This window comes from Arabidopsis thaliana, chromosome 2, assembly GCF_000001735.4.
Source record: "Arabidopsis thaliana chromosome 2, partial sequence".
Classification (NCBI taxonomy): domain Eukaryota; kingdom Viridiplantae; phylum Streptophyta; class Magnoliopsida; order Brassicales; family Brassicaceae; genus Arabidopsis; species Arabidopsis thaliana.
The window spans coordinates 14,554,252-14,572,240 of NC_003071.7; the positions used below are offsets into that span (position 1 = coordinate 14,554,252).

General features: G+C 34.2%; 6 protein-coding genes across 8 annotated transcripts; 2 read left to right on the forward strand and 4 right to left on the reverse strand.

Annotated features, from left to right (window-relative positions):
- The first annotated feature begins 2,736 nt into the window (after positions 1-2,736).
- Positions 2,737-4,606, forward strand: ATGA2OX3 (gibberellin 2-oxidase 3). Its single transcript, NM_129007.2, has 3 exons — positions 2,737-3,251; positions 3,617-3,956; positions 4,165-4,606. The coding sequence occupies exons 1-3, from the start codon at positions 2,851-2,853 to the stop codon at positions 4,429-4,431; spliced, it is 1,008 nt and encodes a 335-aa protein (NP_181002.1). The 5' UTR covers positions 2,737-2,850; the 3' UTR covers positions 4,432-4,606.
- Positions 4,607-5,911: 1,305 nt separating this feature from the next.
- CCP1 (P-loop containing nucleoside triphosphate hydrolases superfamily protein) lies at positions 5,912-8,699 on the forward strand. 2 transcript variants are annotated; one of them, NM_129009.3, is made up of 11 exons: positions 5,912-6,056; positions 6,442-6,558; positions 6,674-6,720; positions 6,819-6,884; positions 6,965-7,072; positions 7,153-7,219; positions 7,387-7,471; positions 7,564-7,727; positions 7,813-7,914; positions 7,999-8,221; positions 8,311-8,699. In NM_129009.3, the coding sequence occupies exons 1-11, from the start codon at positions 6,015-6,017 to the stop codon at positions 8,442-8,444; spliced, it is 1,155 nt and encodes a 384-aa protein (NP_565791.1). In that variant the 5' UTR covers positions 5,912-6,014; the 3' UTR covers positions 8,445-8,699. The 2 variants fall into 2 exon arrangements, with proteins under 2 accessions (NP_565791.1, NP_973600.1); NM_201871.2 differs by having other exon boundaries at positions 5,937-6,056; positions 6,415-6,558.
- On the reverse strand, positions 8,641-10,531 carry MEE21 (PIN domain-like family protein). The gene is made up of 6 exons (NM_129010.4): positions 10,240-10,531; positions 10,070-10,150; positions 9,598-9,718; positions 9,215-9,493; positions 8,970-9,056; positions 8,641-8,883 (listed from the first exon to the last, which is right to left on the reverse strand). The coding sequence occupies exons 1-6, from the start codon at positions 10,428-10,430 to the stop codon at positions 8,797-8,799; spliced, it is 846 nt and encodes a 281-aa protein (NP_181004.2). The 5' UTR covers positions 10,431-10,531; the 3' UTR covers positions 8,641-8,796.
- An 877-nt stretch (positions 10,532-11,408) lies between these two features.
- AT2G34580 (cytomegalovirus UL139 protein) lies at positions 11,409-13,422 on the reverse strand. 2 transcript variants are annotated; one of them, NM_129011.2, is made up of 5 exons: positions 13,312-13,422; positions 12,830-13,017; positions 12,576-12,738; positions 12,421-12,481; positions 11,409-11,875 (listed from the first exon to the last, which is right to left on the reverse strand). In NM_129011.2, exons 1-4 carry the CDS (start codon positions 13,387-13,389, stop codon positions 12,422-12,424), a joined length of 489 nt encoding a protein of 162 aa, NP_565792.2. In that variant the 5' UTR covers positions 13,390-13,422; the 3' UTR covers positions 11,409-11,875; position 12,421. The 2 variants fall into 2 exon arrangements, with proteins under 2 accessions (NP_565792.2, NP_001118442.1); NM_001124970.1 differs by lacking the exon at positions 11,409-11,875 and having other exon boundaries at positions 12,270-12,481.
- Positions 13,423-13,714: 292 nt separating this feature from the next.
- On the reverse strand, positions 13,715-14,548 carry AT2G34585 (uncharacterized protein). The gene has a single exon (NM_129012.2). It carries the CDS (start codon positions 14,219-14,221, stop codon positions 13,976-13,978), a length of 246 nt encoding a protein of 81 aa, NP_565793.1. The 5' UTR covers positions 14,222-14,548; the 3' UTR covers positions 13,715-13,975.
- A 2-nt stretch (positions 14,549-14,550) lies between these two features.
- On the reverse strand, positions 14,551-16,892 carry AT2G34590 (Transketolase family protein). The gene is made up of 5 exons (NM_129013.3): positions 16,491-16,892; positions 16,297-16,397; positions 16,175-16,218; positions 15,116-15,751; positions 14,551-15,041 (listed from the first exon to the last, which is right to left on the reverse strand). Exons 1-5 carry the CDS (start codon positions 16,591-16,593, stop codon positions 14,705-14,707), a joined length of 1,221 nt encoding a protein of 406 aa, NP_181006.1. The 5' UTR covers positions 16,594-16,892; the 3' UTR covers positions 14,551-14,704.
- Positions 16,893-17,989: the final 1,097 nt, after the last annotated feature.

The window sequence follows — 17,989 nt, forward strand, 5'->3', positions numbered from 1 at the left end:
ACTTAAATAATGCATACACAATGGTAATGAAATTACATAATTAGTTTTTGACAAAAATCATATTTTCTAAATTAATGAAACTCTTATCACAAAATCTAACATTCATACACTAACAACCTTATACTTTCATGGTTACTTTGTATATTTTAACAAAACAAATTAAAAAATTTAAATACTTGTAATTAGATAAATATAAATACACCGATACAAAGTAATGGTATTTTGATAGGGGAATACCATATGTTCCACCCATAAAAATTAGTTTTGAGTTGATAACAACTAGATTTATTATATTCTCGATATTGTACAACTATGAGCAAAAATGTGCAACCGAGTACAACTGTACAACTATGGGCAATATATTTTTCAGATATTTATAGATATTTTTTAGATATTTGTAGATATTTTATAATAAAAATTAGCTTTATTTTTTTGTGATAAAAATATTTAGTTTATTTTTTGTCATCAAAATACTTAATTTTATAGTTAAATAAACTATTTTTTTTCCTTTCAAACTTTTTTTTCCTTTTCAAAACACTGTTGTTTAATAAAATAAAATATTAACATTCATAATTTTTTGTGTTTTGTTTTGGATCAAAATACGTTAATGTGTAGATTCATATTTATTTTGGAGTTTTTTTTTGACAAAAAATCTTAGATTCATACATAAACTTAGATACATAGTTGTACATGAGCGTACCAGTTGTATCTAAACGCTTAGATCTATTATCTTAAAACAAAAAGACAGCCGAACAATTGTATCTAAACCCAAAAACCCAACATAATTATATCTAAAAATTTAGCCACAATTATACCTAAAACCAAAAACACAACACTATCTAAAGACTCAAACAAGAAGCCTTCTTCTTCTCTTTGTCATTCTCCTTCTCAATTTCTTTCTCCTTCTTCCCTTTTCTTCTAGTTTTTATCACAAACTATCTCTAAGGAACAAAATTCAAATTCATTCGAATCCCAATTGTAATCCTAAAAACTAAGTCATAATGGCTATTAGAAGATGCTTTTAAGGGACAATTTCGATTTTAAATCGATAATTAATTCAAATTTGAATTGTAATCATAAAATTCCAAATTATAATCGAAATTTTATCCAAAATCCATCATTTTCAAACAAAATCAAAGAAAAAAAAGATCAAACTATCAAATCTAATAAAAAATAAAACTCTAATTAAACACAACACCATCAATCATCATATATAGAATAGAGATGGATTTTTGGATTGATAGAAACAAATGAAAAGGTAAAAAAGATAGATCTTTGGATTGATAGAAAGAAAGAAAAGGTAAAAAGGAGACGAAAAATTAAATATGGAATAGAGAGAAGAGAGTAAAGAGAAGAAGAAGAAGAAACAAATCAAAAATTTTGTTTTTGTTGAATTGAAAGAAAAATAAATTGAAGATGAAAAAAATTTGATCTGAGAAATTAGATTTTTTTTTTTTTGAGAAGAAAAGATCCAAAATTGTTATGGATGTAGATCCAACATAGAGGTTGGGTTGTAAATAAGTGAAAAACTCTAGTTTTACTTGTCTTTTACTATTATTCTGAATTGAAATAAATAAATAAACATATATTTTTTTATAAGGAGGCTAACTTGAGAATGTTTGAAGCTGAGGGGGTGGACTAGATTAAAATCCCTAATCTAGCCTAATGATTTATGTTTATGCTTTGAATGGTGACCAACTAAAAAAAAGAAGGAGGAGGTGTATTCGTCTTCATTTCTCAAAAGTTACACTTAAAAAAAATAACATTTGCTACTTAATGATGGATCCCACAGAATTCATTTCCATCGTTTTGGGGATTATAGAACAAAAGTATTCCTATCAAATATGGGGAGAAACGATAAAGAACATACAATTAACACATTTTAATTAAATAATAAGGATATGGTTTCAATAATATTTTTCAAGAAAACTAAATGAGTATTATATTGACAATTACCTTTTGGTAAATAACTGTAATAAGAAACTAAGAAGAATTATGTTTGAAACAATTTTAGATTCAAATAAATATTATAATATTATTTAGATTAGTATTGATGACTAGTTAATTTTCTTAAAGATACACATGATATCAAATTTTCAAATTTTAATTCAGATATAAATATTGCTATTATGTATTTAAATTAAACTTAATATTGAAAAGTGATGATCTATATAACTTCATTAAAATAATTTTTAATATCCAATTAGTATGATATAATTACTTAGATTTTTACTCCATTTCTCTATATTATATTTCCCCTTTCCTTAAATATTTATTTAATTTTTTCTCCTCTTTTTATTGTTTATGTAGTGGTGATCATCATCTCTTGAAGTTTTAGAATCATTGATGCATCACCACTCGAATTCAAATCCGCATAAGACAATATTATCAGATTATGATATCCAAATTATTTATGATTTCCAAATAAAAACTTAATAATGTATGGAGTAACATAAAATAAAAAAAATGATAGAATCATAACTAATCAAAGAATATATTTGTTTTCCGCAGCCCCTAGATTTGTTAAGTAAATAAAAAGGAAATTAGAAAATATATACTAAACTCTGTTTGTCCAAAAAATAGAAAGCAAATATATAATATACCAAACAAATAAAAAGAAATCCCATTACATTTCCAGTATATAGGCATTTACCATATAGAAAAAATAATTAGAATAACCAAAAACAGAATTAAAAAAAAATGTGATAATATATCCTCTTCCATACAATACAACACAGAACAAGCGACTATAAATTAGTGCTAAGAAAACACCCTTTTCACCAAATTCACTCTCTTTTCAACAATCTTTATTTTTCAAAGTTCTTGTTTAAAAGACCAAAAGAGTAGACCATGGTAATTGTGTTACAGCCAGCCAGTTTTGATAGCAACCTCTATGTTAATCCAAAATGCAAACCGCGTCCGGTTTTAATCCCTGTTATAGACTTAACCGACTCAGATGCCAAAACCCAAATCGTCAAGGCATGTGAAGAGTTTGGGTTCTTCAAAGTCATCAACCATGGGGTCCGACCCGATCTTTTGACTCAGTTGGAGCAAGAAGCCATCAACTTCTTTGCTTTGCATCACTCTCTCAAAGACAAAGCGGGTCCACCTGACCCGTTTGGTTACGGTACTAAAAGGATTGGACCCAATGGTGACCTTGGCTGGCTTGAGTACATTCTCCTTAATGCTAATCTTTGCCTTGAGTCTCACAAAACCACCGCCATTTTCCGGCACACCCCTGCAATTTTCAGGTATAACAACCATATCAACCTAAAAACTAAAACGTTTCTTTCGTCTTTTACAAGTTCTTTTAAACAAAAACAGAGCAATGATCTTGACCATTCTCTTCACCTTCTTCATGATAAATATACTCGAAAACTATTGTTTTATACGTCAATCATTTCCGGAAAAAAACCCATGAAATCAGAGTTGCCATGTTTAACGGCGAGAAACAGGGGTTATTCTGTTTTATTCTCCGATGAATAAGGCTTAAATCTATCCAAATTTTTTACAAAGATTTCTTACTTGAAAATTTGTCCTTTAACCCCAAAAAAAAAAAAAAAAAAACAGAGATCCTCTGTTCTGTTCTTTAACATACATTTTTGGATTGCAACAGAGAGGCAGTGGAAGAGTACATTAAAGAGATGAAGAGAATGTCGAGCAAATTTCTGGAAATGGTAGAGGAAGAGCTAAAGATAGAGCCAAAGGAGAAGCTGAGCCGTTTGGTGAAAGTGAAAGAAAGTGATTCGTGCCTGAGAATGAACCATTACCCGGAGAAGGAAGAGACTCCGGTCAAGGAAGAGATTGGGTTCGGTGAGCACACTGATCCACAGTTGATATCACTGCTCAGATCAAACGACACAGAGGGTTTGCAAATCTGTGTCAAAGATGGAACATGGGTTGATGTTACACCTGATCACTCCTCTTTCTTCGTTCTTGTCGGAGATACTCTTCAGGTACTCTTTCTGTTGCTACTTCTTTTTATTTTAATTATATATCTATCACTACTAATTTACATTATGAGTTTATTATATTTTGTGCTATTTGGGTGATATTTTAAATTTTATAGAAACTTATATATTCTTAGATTTATTGCAGTTTTAGACTTTATGTATAGGAACTAATACAAAAGGAGTATTTGGTGGCTTTTGAAAATTAATGCAGGTGATGACAAACGGAAGATTCAAGAGTGTGAAACATAGAGTGGTGACAAATACAAAGAGGTCAAGGATATCGATGATCTACTTCGCAGGTCCTCCTTTGAGCGAGAAGATTGCACCATTATCATGCCTTGTGCCAAAGCAAGATGATTGCCTTTATAATGAGTTTACTTGGTCTCAATACAAGTTATCTGCTTACAAAACTAAGCTTGGTGACTATAGGCTTGGTCTCTTTGAGAAACGACCTCCATTTTCTCTATCCAATGTTTGAGCTATTATTATTTTTTGCTTCTTGTAATCAGGCCCATATAGGACATCTTTTAGGGGGGGTTTCAAAATATATGTTTATGGGTCGAATATTAATTTGGAAGCCTTCAAATTCTGTTATTAAGCCAAGTCCATTACCGAGGACGAACAAGTCGTAATCAGGAAACTGAGATAAGAAGATTGGTAAAAATATCTGGATTTTTAAGTTGTTGATTTCAGTTTTCACATCCGGAAGAGTAACAGCAAAAAAAGAAGAAGCAAGTAGCAAGCACGTCTAAAGTGTGCCCGGGTTCTATGGTTATGGCGTAACTGAATCTTATAGCTGGTCGTATTATTTAAAGCAAGCATGTAATCGTTGTGATTTATGTTAACGAAAATTTTGACTGCTTATGAATCTTTTTTGTTTTGATTTGTGTTTAAATCACACTTAACTTTATTTTTCACAAACTAGCTAGTAGTAGAATGAATATACCTCGCCTTGTTAAGAAAAACAATAAAGCGGCGATACTAGTAATTTTGTTTTTCGGAAATTCAATGTCACGTCAGCAAGAGTGCCATGATGTTATTGATTTGTCAAAAATATTTGTGGAAAACAATAAATTGAATAACCTTTAATAAAAAAATATATATATATTTGTGTGGTAGGCTGTACAGTAATGTAGTGCTATGAAAAGAAAAAAACAATTGTCGGCTAATTGTTGAGTTTTATTATTGTTGGAAAAAAGTTGGGTTTTAACATGTGACATCATGAGATCACGAACACTTTTAGTAATTAGTACTTTGAATTTAAAAAGAAATCAGAAAACGTTATTCTTAAAAAAAAAAAAAAACACGGATTATCGATGCTTTCCCGTATTCCTAAAACTAAAATATACTAACCCCTATATCTGGTAGAATTGTTGTTTAACAAAACTGCAGCAGAAAATTAGCCTTAAAAAATAGTATTATAAGAAAGTTAACCTAACACTCCATCATTTTCTTCAAACGCTCGTCCATTCTATTATGGGTATTATTTTCTCTTTTGCAATTTTTTTTTTCTAATATTGAAATACCTAATACTATTCTTTATCCAAAAAAAAAAAACTATATTGATTCTTAATTTCATAGTACACTGTCATTTTATACAATATAAAAATATATAAATGCCCCCATACTATTTTGTAGTATTAGTTGAGAAAATAATATTTACTAAACTTGTGATTTTTTAAAAATGTTATTCTCGTAGGTAATATAATTTTGTTTGTTTAACTACATATTATCATGTAAATTTTTTTATATAAAATATAGAAAAATTACAAAATTAAATTTAAAAAAAAACGAGACATTTTTCATGTGAATCCATACAAAAAACAAGAATCCATGGATCTGATTTGGAAATGTGTTTCCTAGCAATTAGAAATAATAATAATAATTACAGATTTGTTTCTTGATTAACAAATAGTTGTCCAACTGTGTAGCACGTGCCTGTTGGTTGATGTATGTAAGCGAGAGAGCTGTTGTTGTTCAACTCTCGCCATCCATCAGACATCTCTCTGCTTCTCTTCTTCTTCTTCTTCTTCAGCTTTGAGATCTATTCTATCTTCAAAGATGGCCACCGATGAGCCTTCTCAAACTCGCTGGAGCTTTCTGGTAATATTTCTCTCTCACCTTACTTCCTGTAAAATGCAGCTTAGAGTATTTTTTCTTAGAGTAGTTCAATGTCCCAAATCGAAGTCAAACTCTTCAATATCACAGCTTAGACTAATCTTTTTTTTTTTTTTTGTATTTTAAAGATTTTCTTAAACCACCGGAGAAACCGAGGAATTCGTGTTTCAACTTAATTTTCCAACTTAGATTGTCTTTTTTTTTTTAATTTGGTTCTGATACGAAAAATGGTCACTTTCAATGACCCTATAGTGAACAAAGAAGCTGTTTCGATTTCTCTGAATTCAAAGCAATGAGTTTGGAGAATTGATCGATTTGTTCAAGAAATCTATGTATTTATTAGGAATTTAAAACGTTTTATGATGCCAAGTTTGGGAGGAAGAAGCTGCCTGAAGAAGATGTATCAAACAAGGACCAACCAGAAGATGGATCATCCAACGGTAATAACGGTGATGTCAACAACAACTCTTCCCCAGTCACCAATCAGGTTATTTTGCCTTACTTTAAGCTTCCTGGAATCTGTCAAGTGCTTTAAGCATAAAATGGCGTGTGTTCTTTCTCCTAAGATGATCAAAGTTTTAAGATTTATGATATGATTGCAGGATGGTAACACAGCCTTGGCCAATGGCAATGTGATTCGCGAGAAGCCGTAAGATCTATGCTTTCCTTTTGCTTTTTCTTATTAGTTCTTTGTCCATAGAGATGTTATGTTTATAGTCTTGGATCTGACGAATGTTTCTTCTGCAGGAAAAAGTCCATGTTTCCCCCGTTTGAGTCTGCGGAAACTCGTACTCTCGCTGAGAGTTTGAGTAGGTAAGTCATTGTGGCTACTGATATATTTTTGCTCTTGGACATCATGTTCTTGTTTTTTTTGATGAACTGGTGTGTTTCAGGGATATCATCCGTGGGAATCCAAATATCAAGTGGGAAAGCATCAAAGGTTTGGAGAACGCTAAAAAGTTGCTCAAAGAAGCTGTGGTGATGCCTATAAAATACCCCACGTATGTTATCTACGCCATTCTTGCCAATGTTGATACCTTTCAGTTTATTTTAGTACTTGAATCTCAACTTCTGATGTCAGGTACTTTAATGGTCTACTAACTCCATGGAAAGGAATTCTTCTTTTTGGTCCTCCTGGTACCGGAAAGGTGCGATGATTCTATCTCGAATGTGTTTTTACTTTTGAACTCTTACTCTCTTTTGCATTTCAATTCATATGCACACCAAACCATTAACTAATTTCTTGAGCCTAGCTCAATTAGATCTTGTAAAGTTTATTTTCTTGATGCATAACAGTCTTATTCGTCTTGTGCAGACTATGCTTGCAAAGGCTGTTGCTACAGAGTGCAATACAACATTCTTCAACATCTCAGCCTCATCTGTTGTTAGCAAATGGAGAGGTGAAATATTTTGTACCTTTATTTACTCTTAACCATGAAATAAGATGCAGTCTTTAGGAGAAATAAAATTTGGGCTTTTCAATGTTTTTCAGGTGATTCTGAGAAGTTGATAAGAGTTCTGTTCGATCTAGCTAGGCATCATGCACCTTCGACAATATTTCTTGATGAGATCGACGCGATCATAAGCCAACGTGGTGGTGAAGGCCGCAGTGAACATGAAGCTAGCAGGCGTCTCAAAACCGAGCTGCTCATTCAGGTAAAATGCTCAAAAATGAATTGGTTCTCACAAAAGTTCATCATCTTTCCGGACCATCAGTAATAAACCTGTTCAAATTTTGCAGATGGATGGGTTACAGAAAACGAATGAGCTCGTATTTGTTTTAGCAGCAACAAATCTCCCCTGGGAACTAGATGCAGCTATGCTCCGGCGTCTAGAGAAACGAGTATCCTTTTACTTACTCTCATAGAACAAAAATGCTTGTATCATGATTTTCTTTTGTTTAGGCCTCAACTAGTGAAACCATTAGATTCTTGTACCTTTACCGGATCCAGAAGCAAGAAGAGGAATGTTCGAGATGCTTATACCGTCACAACCAGGTGATGAGCCATTGCCTCATGATGTGTTGGTTGAGAAATCTGAGGGCTACTCTGGTTCAGACATTCGAATACTTTGTAAGGAAGCTGCGATGCAACCACTGAGACGCACATTGGCTATTTTGGAAGACAGAGAAGATGTTGTGCCTGAAGACGGTAATATCTCTTTTAAAAAGAATCCGTCATTGGCATAGTTTACCTTTTAAAACTGCAGAATCTTTGACATTATTAGTTTTGTCTTGCAGAGCTGCCAAAAATTGGTCCCATCCTGCCAGAAGACATTGATCGAGCTCTGAGCAACACTCGACCATCGGCTCATCTGCACGCCCATCTTTACGACAAGTTCAATGATGATTATGGTAGCCAAATTCTCAAGTAAATTCGATGTAATATATACATCTATGCCATCTAGAACTTGCTCATTATTTGTATGGAAGCATCCAAATTACGGATGCTCAATGAACTTTTCTGTCTTAAATTATGAATAAATGCTCCTAGTTCCTTGGGACTCAGTTTCAGCGTATGATATCTTTGGGGAATGTTTTTTTCAAGTTGGCTTCTTGGTCTCTGTTAAATTTGGGAGTCTCTGTTACACGGGTCGTCTTTGCTTGAAATAAAATGAGAGTATAACAGCAATGAGACTCAAGCTCTAGTCTGATTGGTGACCAAAATTTTTGTATGCAGTAGAAAAAGTAAGGACTCAAGATGTGTTATATATAAAACAACTGTTTTCACTCGGTTCTCTCCGGACCAGACTTTCCTTTTTTTGACCGTTTTCTTGACCTCTTTTGTGTATCGCTCCCGCCTTCTTTCTTTTCCTGGAAACCCAAAACAAATATCGAATTTGTGTCAACACTGGAACATTTTACTTGTAAACATAATGGAGCCATGTCTCTAATGTTACCTTTTGTGCATTAGAGTTAGAATCGGCTTTGGATTTGGATTGAGGATTCTCCTTCTTTTTCTTCATGCATGAAAGTGGGTTTGGACCCTGCAGAGTTTTGAGACAACAATGTTAGTTTCTCCTCCATTGCTACTTCATCTAAGACTAAAAACCAATGGATTCTAACAATGATACTACGATTAATTTCCCTACCTAGAAGCTACTAATTAAATACGACTAACGTTGTAAAGAGAGCTGTTCATTACCTTGGCTCTATTTCGCTTGAACTGAGGTCTATCCTTCACACCAAGTCCATTTTTTGTAGAAACTACTCGAGGCATTCCCCATTCTTCATTTGCAATTGTTGCTTCTTTTCTATTAGAAGCTATGATTTTCGCAGTCCGTTTCACCAACAACTTTTTTTCCGTATCGGTCATAGTTAAGCGCTTATTTTCAGAGTCTTTGGCACTCTGACGTTGGAAATCAGAAGGTTGATCAATCAGCAGTATGTTCCTTAGACCAAACACAAGAGGAACTATAGACTCCTGAAAGAGGAAACAACACACATAGATTCTTTGTATTAAAAACTCTAAAACCCACACAGTAAATCCATACTCTGATACAAAAGAACTCTGCTCATCAAACTAACCTGCTGAAGCTTTCTCCTAAACTCCGCGTCCTGAGTACCAAGGAAGAAATGCTCAGTATTTTGTACCCCTATTACCTCTGACAAACACTCGTCTGCTGTTTTTGCCTCCTCGTGCTCACATCTAAAAACTCAAATCGAAGCAAATCAATCACACAAACATCAAACAAAATTCATGTCTGGCACATAACAAAAACCTCACTTTCTACACATTAACCTCATTATATCAGTTACACAAATCAATTTCATCATATACACTATATAAAATCCAGCTTGGAACTTAAAAACCCTCACTTTCTACACATTAAGCTCATCATATCAGTTACACAAACCTCATTTTCTGTACATTAAGCTCATCGTAGATGTAATACAATTACAAACTCAACTCCAAACCTTATGAATCAAATTCGAAATTTCCACAATCTACTAATCAATCACACATTCAAGTAAGATAATAAGAAAAAGGGAAGCTTACGTTGCTGTATTAAGCGTCTGGGCAGCTTCGAGAGATTCCGCAAAATCTTTACCCAGTTTCTCCAACTCCGCAATCACACATCTACATAACAGCTCCAACGAAAGCATAATAAGAAATTTGGTAAATTGATATGAGCTCGTGAATGTGAAGATGCAATAAGAGATATAAACCTGGTGGTGAAGAGCTTGACGGGACCTCCGAGGAGTTCAGAGACAGCAGTGTCGGCGGGAGTGATCTCATTAGTGACAAGATGGTGGACGAAAGTGCCGTCGCAAAGGACTTTGTAGGGTTGACGGAATCCGTAACAGACCGTGAAGAATCTCACGGTTCTCCTGTTTTTCTTCTGCCTCTTCACTCTCATCTTCTTCTCCTTCTAGTCTCTACTCTGCGATTTTTCTCAGAGCGCGAAGACGACGCTGGAATTAGGGTTTTAGTTTTTTTTCTTGTTCGGTGGAGATAAACCGCCGATTAACTTATTAATTTGGAAATTTCGGTTTTTATTGGTTTGCTTGGTTCGTTTTGGTGATATTACCATCGTCATCAAAAAACAAATAATTGGCAAACTTACTAACCTATGTTTTCGATTTTTGTCCTAAATTTTGAATTGTTTGTAAGGTAACAATTTCAACTGAATTATATTAATATTTTGCAAAAATGTTGGAGGCTAATAGGATTCTGCTCTCGACCTCCAACTTGAACAGTTAGCGAGAGAATCAAACAACTTGTTTTTTTTTTTTTTATCAAACAACTTGTTAGTTGTCATGAGTCCAGTACTCTTCATCTTGCATTGTAGTCTGTTTATCATTTGAAATTCCTTTAGGAAAAACCACAAAGGCTGTTCACCAAACACAAACTAGAAAAAAAGTATGTTTATCTTTGCAGACCTTGAACACTTTTTCTTTCTCTTTATGATCACCCACAGTGCTCCAATGACAAGTTAACATTGACTAGACTAATGTGAGAAGAGTGTAAGCTGGAGACAAAATGGAAAACATGTTTTCAAAGTACAGTTTGCCAATGAGTTATTTCTTTTATTTGGTATGTAGATCCAGAATCTAACAAGTAATCAGTTATTTGTTCCTATCAAACCCTGCAATTGCGCTAGATCTAAAGAAGAAGCTAACAAATTTGTTGTCATGTCATCATGACATGTCTTGAACTCTAGGCAGGCTTGGTACATCTGTCTTGAATTCTTTTCATGAGCTCATGTCTCTTCTTACATGTTTTTATTTGTTGATTTTGCTATCTCTACTATGTATTTGCATAGTATTGTATTGCTTTCGTTTTGGTTCTATATATATAGAAGTAACATGTAACAATAACATTGCAAATTTTTAATGTTTAACAAAATCATTGAAAGATCAAGAATAGAGGTACAATATCATTAAATAAGTGAAAACTTAATTATTAAGCAGCGGTATAAAGATAAAAATTTTGCCGAGTCTCATTATCGATCTGCTATGCCTTTAGGTTACTAATCTAAAATCATTGAAAGAAAAAGAAACAAACCAAAACAAATAACTAAAAGTTGATCACGCAGACGCAGAAGACGTAGAGGTAGACGTAGACGCAGTAGCAGTAGCAGGCGAATCTTCCTCTCCGCCACAACATTTGAGTAATCGTTTGGCGCAATAGAAACACGCCACAAAAGCCGAGATGAGGATGAGACCAACAAACACGATGGTTAAAATGTAACCAATATTCATCATATTGCTCTTCGAATTCACTACACCAAAAAATTTCTTCTTTTTAACTTTGTTTCGTGACTTCTTCTTCTCCGGTATAGATTATGCTTATATACACGTCCTGTCAAACACACAAATGACAAGTTTAACATTTGTGAAAAATACATATTTACCTTTTTCACTAAGGAACATTGGAAGTTTAACATTTTACGGTACTTTCTTGATCATCATGCCATCAAATATGTACATGTGTATTTAGTGAATCAAATCTATTAAACTATTTTTAACATTTTATTCCAAAACCGTAATATATAGGGCATCTTGCTTACATATGTGTTTCCTTTTTTAACAATTTTTTTTTTGTGAGATCCTTTTTTATTACAAATATTTATTGTCACAACTCACAATGATTATTACATTGTTTCTTTCTGTAATTTATCTATTATTTTAGTTAATTTCTTTTTCATAATATATCTAAAGGCTGCAATTGGCTAGTGATGTAAAATGTCTTGAATACTGTATCCATTTTAATCTCTTTTTTTATAAAGATAATATCATTTAGTAATCTCATAAAAGCCTTCCCTATGTAATTCCCACAGGCCACAACCGTGCTCAATATACTTTTACATCTCTCTTCAAATGATGATTAGGAATTCAGAATCATACCTTAATTTATGTTCTGTAGATAAATGTTCTTCTGATGACTTTCCTCGAACGTTGAGTTAAGCTGAGAAACACAAAGATTGATAATACATAACTAAAGCATACAATGCTACAAATCACTACTTAATCCAAAACCACACACTTGACTGTGATTTTACCTCCTTGATTCGGTTTCGCAGGTTCTCGATTTGTAACCGGTTCTCTGATCTAAACCTCTCAACATTTTGCATAAACTCATTCATCTCTGAACATTTCACCTTGTAATACTTCTCCCTCTCTTCATCTAACTCTTTCAGCTCCTCAACCTCAATCTTCAGTGTCCTATTCTCCAATACCATTCAACAGAAACCAATCAAAAACATTATTATGACATCACAACCATCATCAAACCAAGAGTCAAGAATGATTTAACCTCAATTGTTGTATATAGCTGTGGTATTTGGAGTCGAGATCATCGATGTTAGATCTGAGAATTGTGATCTTCAGGTTTTGTGCTGCTATTTTCTGTTCTAGCATCAAACATCTGCGTTCAATGGATTGTATAGTTGCGTGCTTCGATGCTAAAATCTGTGCTTTGTTCACTTGTAGTTCTTTCTCCGCCTACTCAAACATTATAATCAAACAGAACCAGAAAACGATCAACAATTTGGATTCAGAAATTTCAAATTGAAAAATACTGTTATAGTGATGATCGATAAATTGATGCAGAATATGATAATGATCTGTTTTTAGATAATTCTCTTGATTTCGAATTGAATTAGAGCAATAGTTCATCAAACCAGAGATCTCGATTAGCACATGGATATAGCGATTCTCACATTTACATACTAGCGACATTGAAACTCGATGATGCAGTGGAACGAAGAGAAGCTAGGATTCTAAATTGATCGATACCTGGAGAAGATTGAGTCGTTGGTTTCTGGTGAACTCCATTTGATCGAGCCTCTCCTTGAAAGCTGAAGAAAGCGCCATAGCTAGAGAGAGAGAATTTGAATTTTCAACTCTGGGAGATTGGAATAACTGAATAAGCAGAGTCAACTCAACTATTATAGGCACCGTTATTTAAGGCCCATAACATTTAGAGTCAAATACTACTAAGCCCATTAAGTCGATTTTACAGTTTCCAAGTTCTTCGTCACTGAACTGATTTGTAGTTTTTGAGTTCTTTGTCGATTAAACAAAAACTCAGCGTCCAAAGTTACTTGGCTACTACTACAACAAATAACCATCTGAAACTTAAAACTTCAAATACCTAAATTTGATACGGAGTAGATTATGTATGTTTGAGTCATAGATAAGCAAAATTTGAAGGCATGGTTGATGTGTAAACAAGAAGGAAGCTATTTCGTGCTGATCAAAGAAGAGATACACAATTCGTCCCCAAAAACAAGAACCTTACTCATATGGCTAAATCTCGTCTTGTTTCTTAATTATAACTTTGCAATAAGAACAAAAACACAAGCTTTCAATAAAACGACCACAAATCAACCACAAATCAACTGAAATTGGCAAACTTTTACAAAAGGATAGCAAATCAACAAACAAAACTCAAGATCGATCAGACGGACTTGATCGCGGTGGTGGGATCAGGATCGGAATTATCGGGAGGATGATTAGGGATGAGAGGAGCACGAACATCGGAAGATGAGTCGACGTCTTGGTCATCAGGATCGTAATCGGGATTGAGAGATCTGTCGATGGCTTCACGGCCCGACTCCAGGCAAGGCTTACAAGCTAACTCTATCGTTATCCATCCCAAGATTATTCCGGCTATTGCTATCACCGCGCTTGTTATCGCCGCCATTGAGATCTCTCTTTCTCTCTTTCTCAGATGCCTCCGACTCTGTATTCACGCATTTGCTTGACTCTTCACCACAATTATGGAGGAGATTGAGAAAATGTCAATTATGCCCCACTGTTCTTTTGAGTATATTCTTTTTTCGTCGGCACGAATTATGACAATTTTGTTACCTAATGATTAGTATTTTTATTGATTTATGTTCTTCTGATGTAAAATGAGTAAGTGGTGAAACCGCTATTACGATTTGTTATTATCAACTAATAATGTTCCAGAAGGTTTTTGGTTTTGTACAATGTTGTAATACGATCATTTTCTGAAGAAAAAAAGTAGTGTATGTGAATATGGAAGTTATTATCTATAGAAAATATAAATGTTCATATCATAAGAGTAAAATTCAGAGTTTTCATTTCACAAGCATTTTCCATCGAAGACAAACAGTAACAAAAAGTAAAAAAGGGTAAAACACAATCACCGTAAAAAAAGCAATTACTGGCAAAGTTGTTCGACGGCAGTGACGATCTGAGCTGGCTGAACAACCGTCCATTCTTCCAATGTACCGGCGTAAGGAGTTGGGACATCCTGAGAAGACAAACACATCACCGGAGCATCTAAGTAATCATGAAAGTTCTCGTTTATTGCAGCCGTCAAACTGGCTCCGATTCCTCCCGTTCTCATACATTCCTCCACAATCAAAACCCGGTGTGTCTTCTTCACCGAGTTTCCAATTGTGTAGAGATCAAACGGCTTCAACGACCTTATGTCGATAACCTCTGGATCATACCCTTTGTTCACCAGCGTCTTTGCAGCCTGCATTACATGGTACCTGATACAAGTACTCTATTAGTTCTGTGTTGTTTCAATTTCAATGAAGAAGAGCTTTTGGTTGTGATTTAGTACCTCATCCTTGAATACGTCAGTATCGTGATGTGTTCACCGGGTCTGACCATTTCTGCTTCTTCCAGATTACATATGTATTCTTCATCCGGAATACTCTCCTTGAGGTTATAGAGCAGAACGTGTTCAAACAGAATCACAGGATTCTCACTTCTTATCGCCGCTTTCATCAATCCTTTAGCGTTGTAAGGTGTTGAGCAAGCCACCATCTGGATCCCAGGGATTGACTGGAAGTAAGACTCGAGACGCTGGGAATGCTCGGCTCCGAGCTGCCGGCCCACACCTCCAGGCCCACGGATAACAACCGGGATAGTGAATTGACCACCGGATGTATAGTGAAGCATACCACAGTTGTTGGAGATTTGGTTGAAGGCTAAGAGTAGAAACCCCATGTTCATACCTTCGATGACGGGTCTTAGTCCTGTCATGGCGGCTCCAATGCCCATACCGGTGAAGGCGTTTTCACAGATTGGAGTGTCCAGAACCCTGAGATCGCCAAACTTATCAGCTAGGCCTTTAGTTACTTTGTATGAGCCTCCGTAATGGCCTACATCTTCACCCATGACACATACATGTGGATCTCTGTCCATCTCTTCTTCTAGACCTTCTTGAAGAGCCTCGAAAAGTAATAGCTCATGTCTGCACAAGTTAAATTTAGTTATGCTTATGCTGTGGCAAAAGGCATAAACCTTACATGGAAGTAGGTTTTATATCTCACAGAACATACAGAGATAAGAGCAAGAAATGTGCTACTTGGAACAATGGATGCATAAGTGAAAATGCATACGCTTGAATTTGTAGGCTTTGAGGATGTAGATACAAATTATACGTAACCTCACATGAACTACTACTAATAAAACACAAGATTCAATCAAGCAGAAGCAGTATCATAGATCTAATGCACTATAGATGAGCAATGCCAATCACAATTAACTACCAAACTAGAGAGAACTTTTTCTTCCAATTAACAGCCATGATAATGATCAAGAGTTCAAAATTAGTAAAATCGATGCATGAAACCATTAGCATAAGAAGTTAAGTAACAAAGGATGCAGAACATACCCAGGCTTTGATGAAGTAGAGCTCGCAGCAGTGTCCGCCTTCGTCTACAGAAATCGAAAGCCCCATCAAAGATCCATTGTAAATTCTTAATACGATATCAAAAACTAAGATTAAACAAATACCGTAACAGCATTTGGTATCAACGGCTCAGAGCGACGAGCTACGAGGCTAGAACCAAAGCTTTTACTATCAGATCCGGCAACAATGTATCTCTTGCTCCTCACTACATCAAAAACCCCATAAAAACTCCTAAGATCTTACCAAATCAAGCAATTTAATCGCCGAAACAGATCATTCCACAAATTTGAAATCGAACCTGAAAGAGAAGAGCGAGAAGGAGCAACGAGTTTGTTGGAATCGATAGAATTAAACGGCGAGAGAGCCGTTGCAGCTCCAGCTCCTTGGAGTATCGCAGACATTTTTCCGAGAAAACCAAAGAGAGAATCAAAAATCCTGACAAGAGTGTATTATTATTATGTATGCATATAAACAAAAATGTCTGCGATAGAACAGAGAAGAAGAGTGGAGAAGAGCGGAGAAATCGAAGGAAAAGCGTGATTTCGTATAACTTAAGGATTTTGATAAATCCGGTTTGTTCCGGTACGGTGAACCTAATCTGCGTATTTTTGGATTTGGTAGCTCACCTGAACCAACTAAATTGCAGTTAACTTTATCGTCTGTTTAAGATTACTAGACATGATCAAGAGCCCAAAACTGCTCGGCCCAATTAGTAATACTGTAAAGGCTTTATTATGCTCATTATTCTTTCTTTTCTTTTTCTTTTTTGCTCATAATTCTATTACCAAATTATATATTCCAAAAAATGTTTTTTCCAATACAAAATTTTGTTTGTTACCTTTATTTTTTAATGAAAGGGTTTCATTAGGTACCTTTGGTGAAAAACAAATTAAATTCAAAGACGTTCGGTTTTTAAGATAGCACCAATTGCATGTGCTCATTAGTCATTTCAATTCCATACTTTTGAGATCATATAAAGAAATGATTCTCTTTTGAAAACCAAACATTGAATATTGGCATTTCCCACGTGGATTTAACCTTCTATGTCGGTATGTCATATGTGGGCAAACCCAAATCTGAAGTGGCCGAATCATGTTAACTATATAAACTACTCATCAAGTGAAACACGTGGTTGATAAAACAAAAATCAACTAAATCACGCGACGACCATTATTTTATCAAATGTATATTGTGACCAAACAAAGTGACGTTGTTTTTCATGATATCCCCCACTTTACATTTTTTTTTACAAATTACAATAAAATACTCCAAGTAAAAAATAAGAAATGAAACATCCGTTTTTGGGGTGAATACAAGTTTAACAGAGCTATAACTCAGAAAGATTTTTATCATAAGAGCTGCTTATAAACTATAAGTGTTGTTTTTTTAGAATTAAGTATGGTTTTGAAATTTGAATGTAACTTTTAATCATAAAATTTATACTCTACCCATCTATGTATACATTTTTACAGTCATTTTAACAAATAAATCCTAGAGTTGGACTTATTTACAATTCAATGTCATTAGCATTAAATCTTTGTTCCAAAATAATTAATTTTACTTTAAATTTTTAATTTAAATTGTCAATCACATTATCAATCAAATTTAATTCAAACAAACTTCACATCAATCCCTTAAAATTAGCACAAACGTATTTTATTAACAATATTTTAAAACAAAATTTTTTGTTTAAATAAATATTGTTCTTACTAAACGTTTTTTGTTTAAATAAACAAATCATGTATTTCAACTTATTTACAATGTCATGCTACTGACATTAATTATTTAGGAATGAAA

Coding starts and splice junctions, on each gene's coding strand:
- ATGA2OX3 (NM_129007.2), top strand. CDS start 2,851: ATGGTAATTGTGTTACAGCCAGCCAGTTTTGATAGCAACCTCTATGTT. Junction 3,252..3,616: donor CACACCCCTGCAATTTTCAG/GTATAACAACCA, acceptor GGATTGCAACAG/AGAGGCAGTGGAAGAGTACA. Junction 3,957..4,164: donor TTGTCGGAGATACTCTTCAG/GTACTCTTTCTG, acceptor AAATTAATGCAG/GTGATGACAAACGGAAGATT.
- CCP1 (NM_201871.2), top strand. CDS start 6,015: ATGGCCACCGATGAGCCTTCTCAAACTCGCTGGAGCTTTCTG. Junction 6,559..6,673: donor CTTCCCCAGTCACCAATCAG/GTTATTTTGCCT, acceptor ATATGATTGCAG/GATGGTAACACAGCCTTGGC. Junction 7,728..7,812: donor AAACCGAGCTGCTCATTCAG/GTAAAATGCTCA, acceptor CAAATTTTGCAG/ATGGATGGGTTACAGAAAAC.
- MEE21 (NM_129010.4), bottom strand. CDS start 10,430: ATGAGAGTGAAGAGGCAGAAGAAAAACAGGAGAACCGTGAGATTCTTC. Junction 10,151..10,239: donor GTCAAGCTCTTCACCACCAG/GTTTATATCTCT, acceptor GCTGTTATGTAG/ATGTGTGATTGCGGAGTTGG. Junction 9,719..10,069: donor CAGACGCTTAATACAGCAAC/GTAAGCTTCCCT, acceptor TTGAGTTTTTAG/ATGTGAGCACGAGGAGGCAA.
- AT2G34580 (NM_129011.2), bottom strand. CDS start 13,389: ATGGCGCTTTCTTCAGCTTTCAAGGAGAGGCTCGATCAAATGGAGTTC. Junction 12,739..12,829: donor AGCTATATACAACAATTGAG/GTTAAATCATTC, acceptor ATTGGAGAATAG/GACACTGAAGATTGAGGTTG. Junction 12,482..12,575: donor TGCGAAACCGAATCAAGGAG/GTAAAATCACAG, acceptor TGTGTTTCTCAG/CTTAACTCAACGTTCGAGGA.
- AT2G34585 (NM_129012.2), bottom strand. CDS start 14,221: ATGGCGGCGATAACAAGCGCGGTGATAGCAATAGCCGGAATAATCTTG.
- AT2G34590 (NM_129013.3), bottom strand. CDS start 16,593: ATGTCTGCGATACTCCAAGGAGCTGGAGCTGCAACGGCTCTCTCGCCG. Junction 16,398..16,490: donor TTCTCGCTCTTCTCTTTCAG/GTTCGATTTCAA, acceptor TTTTTGATGTAG/TGAGGAGCAAGAGATACATT. Junction 15,752..16,174: donor TCTACTTCATCAAAGCCTGG/GTATGTTCTGCA, acceptor TAACTTGTGCAG/ACATGAGCTATTACTTTTCG.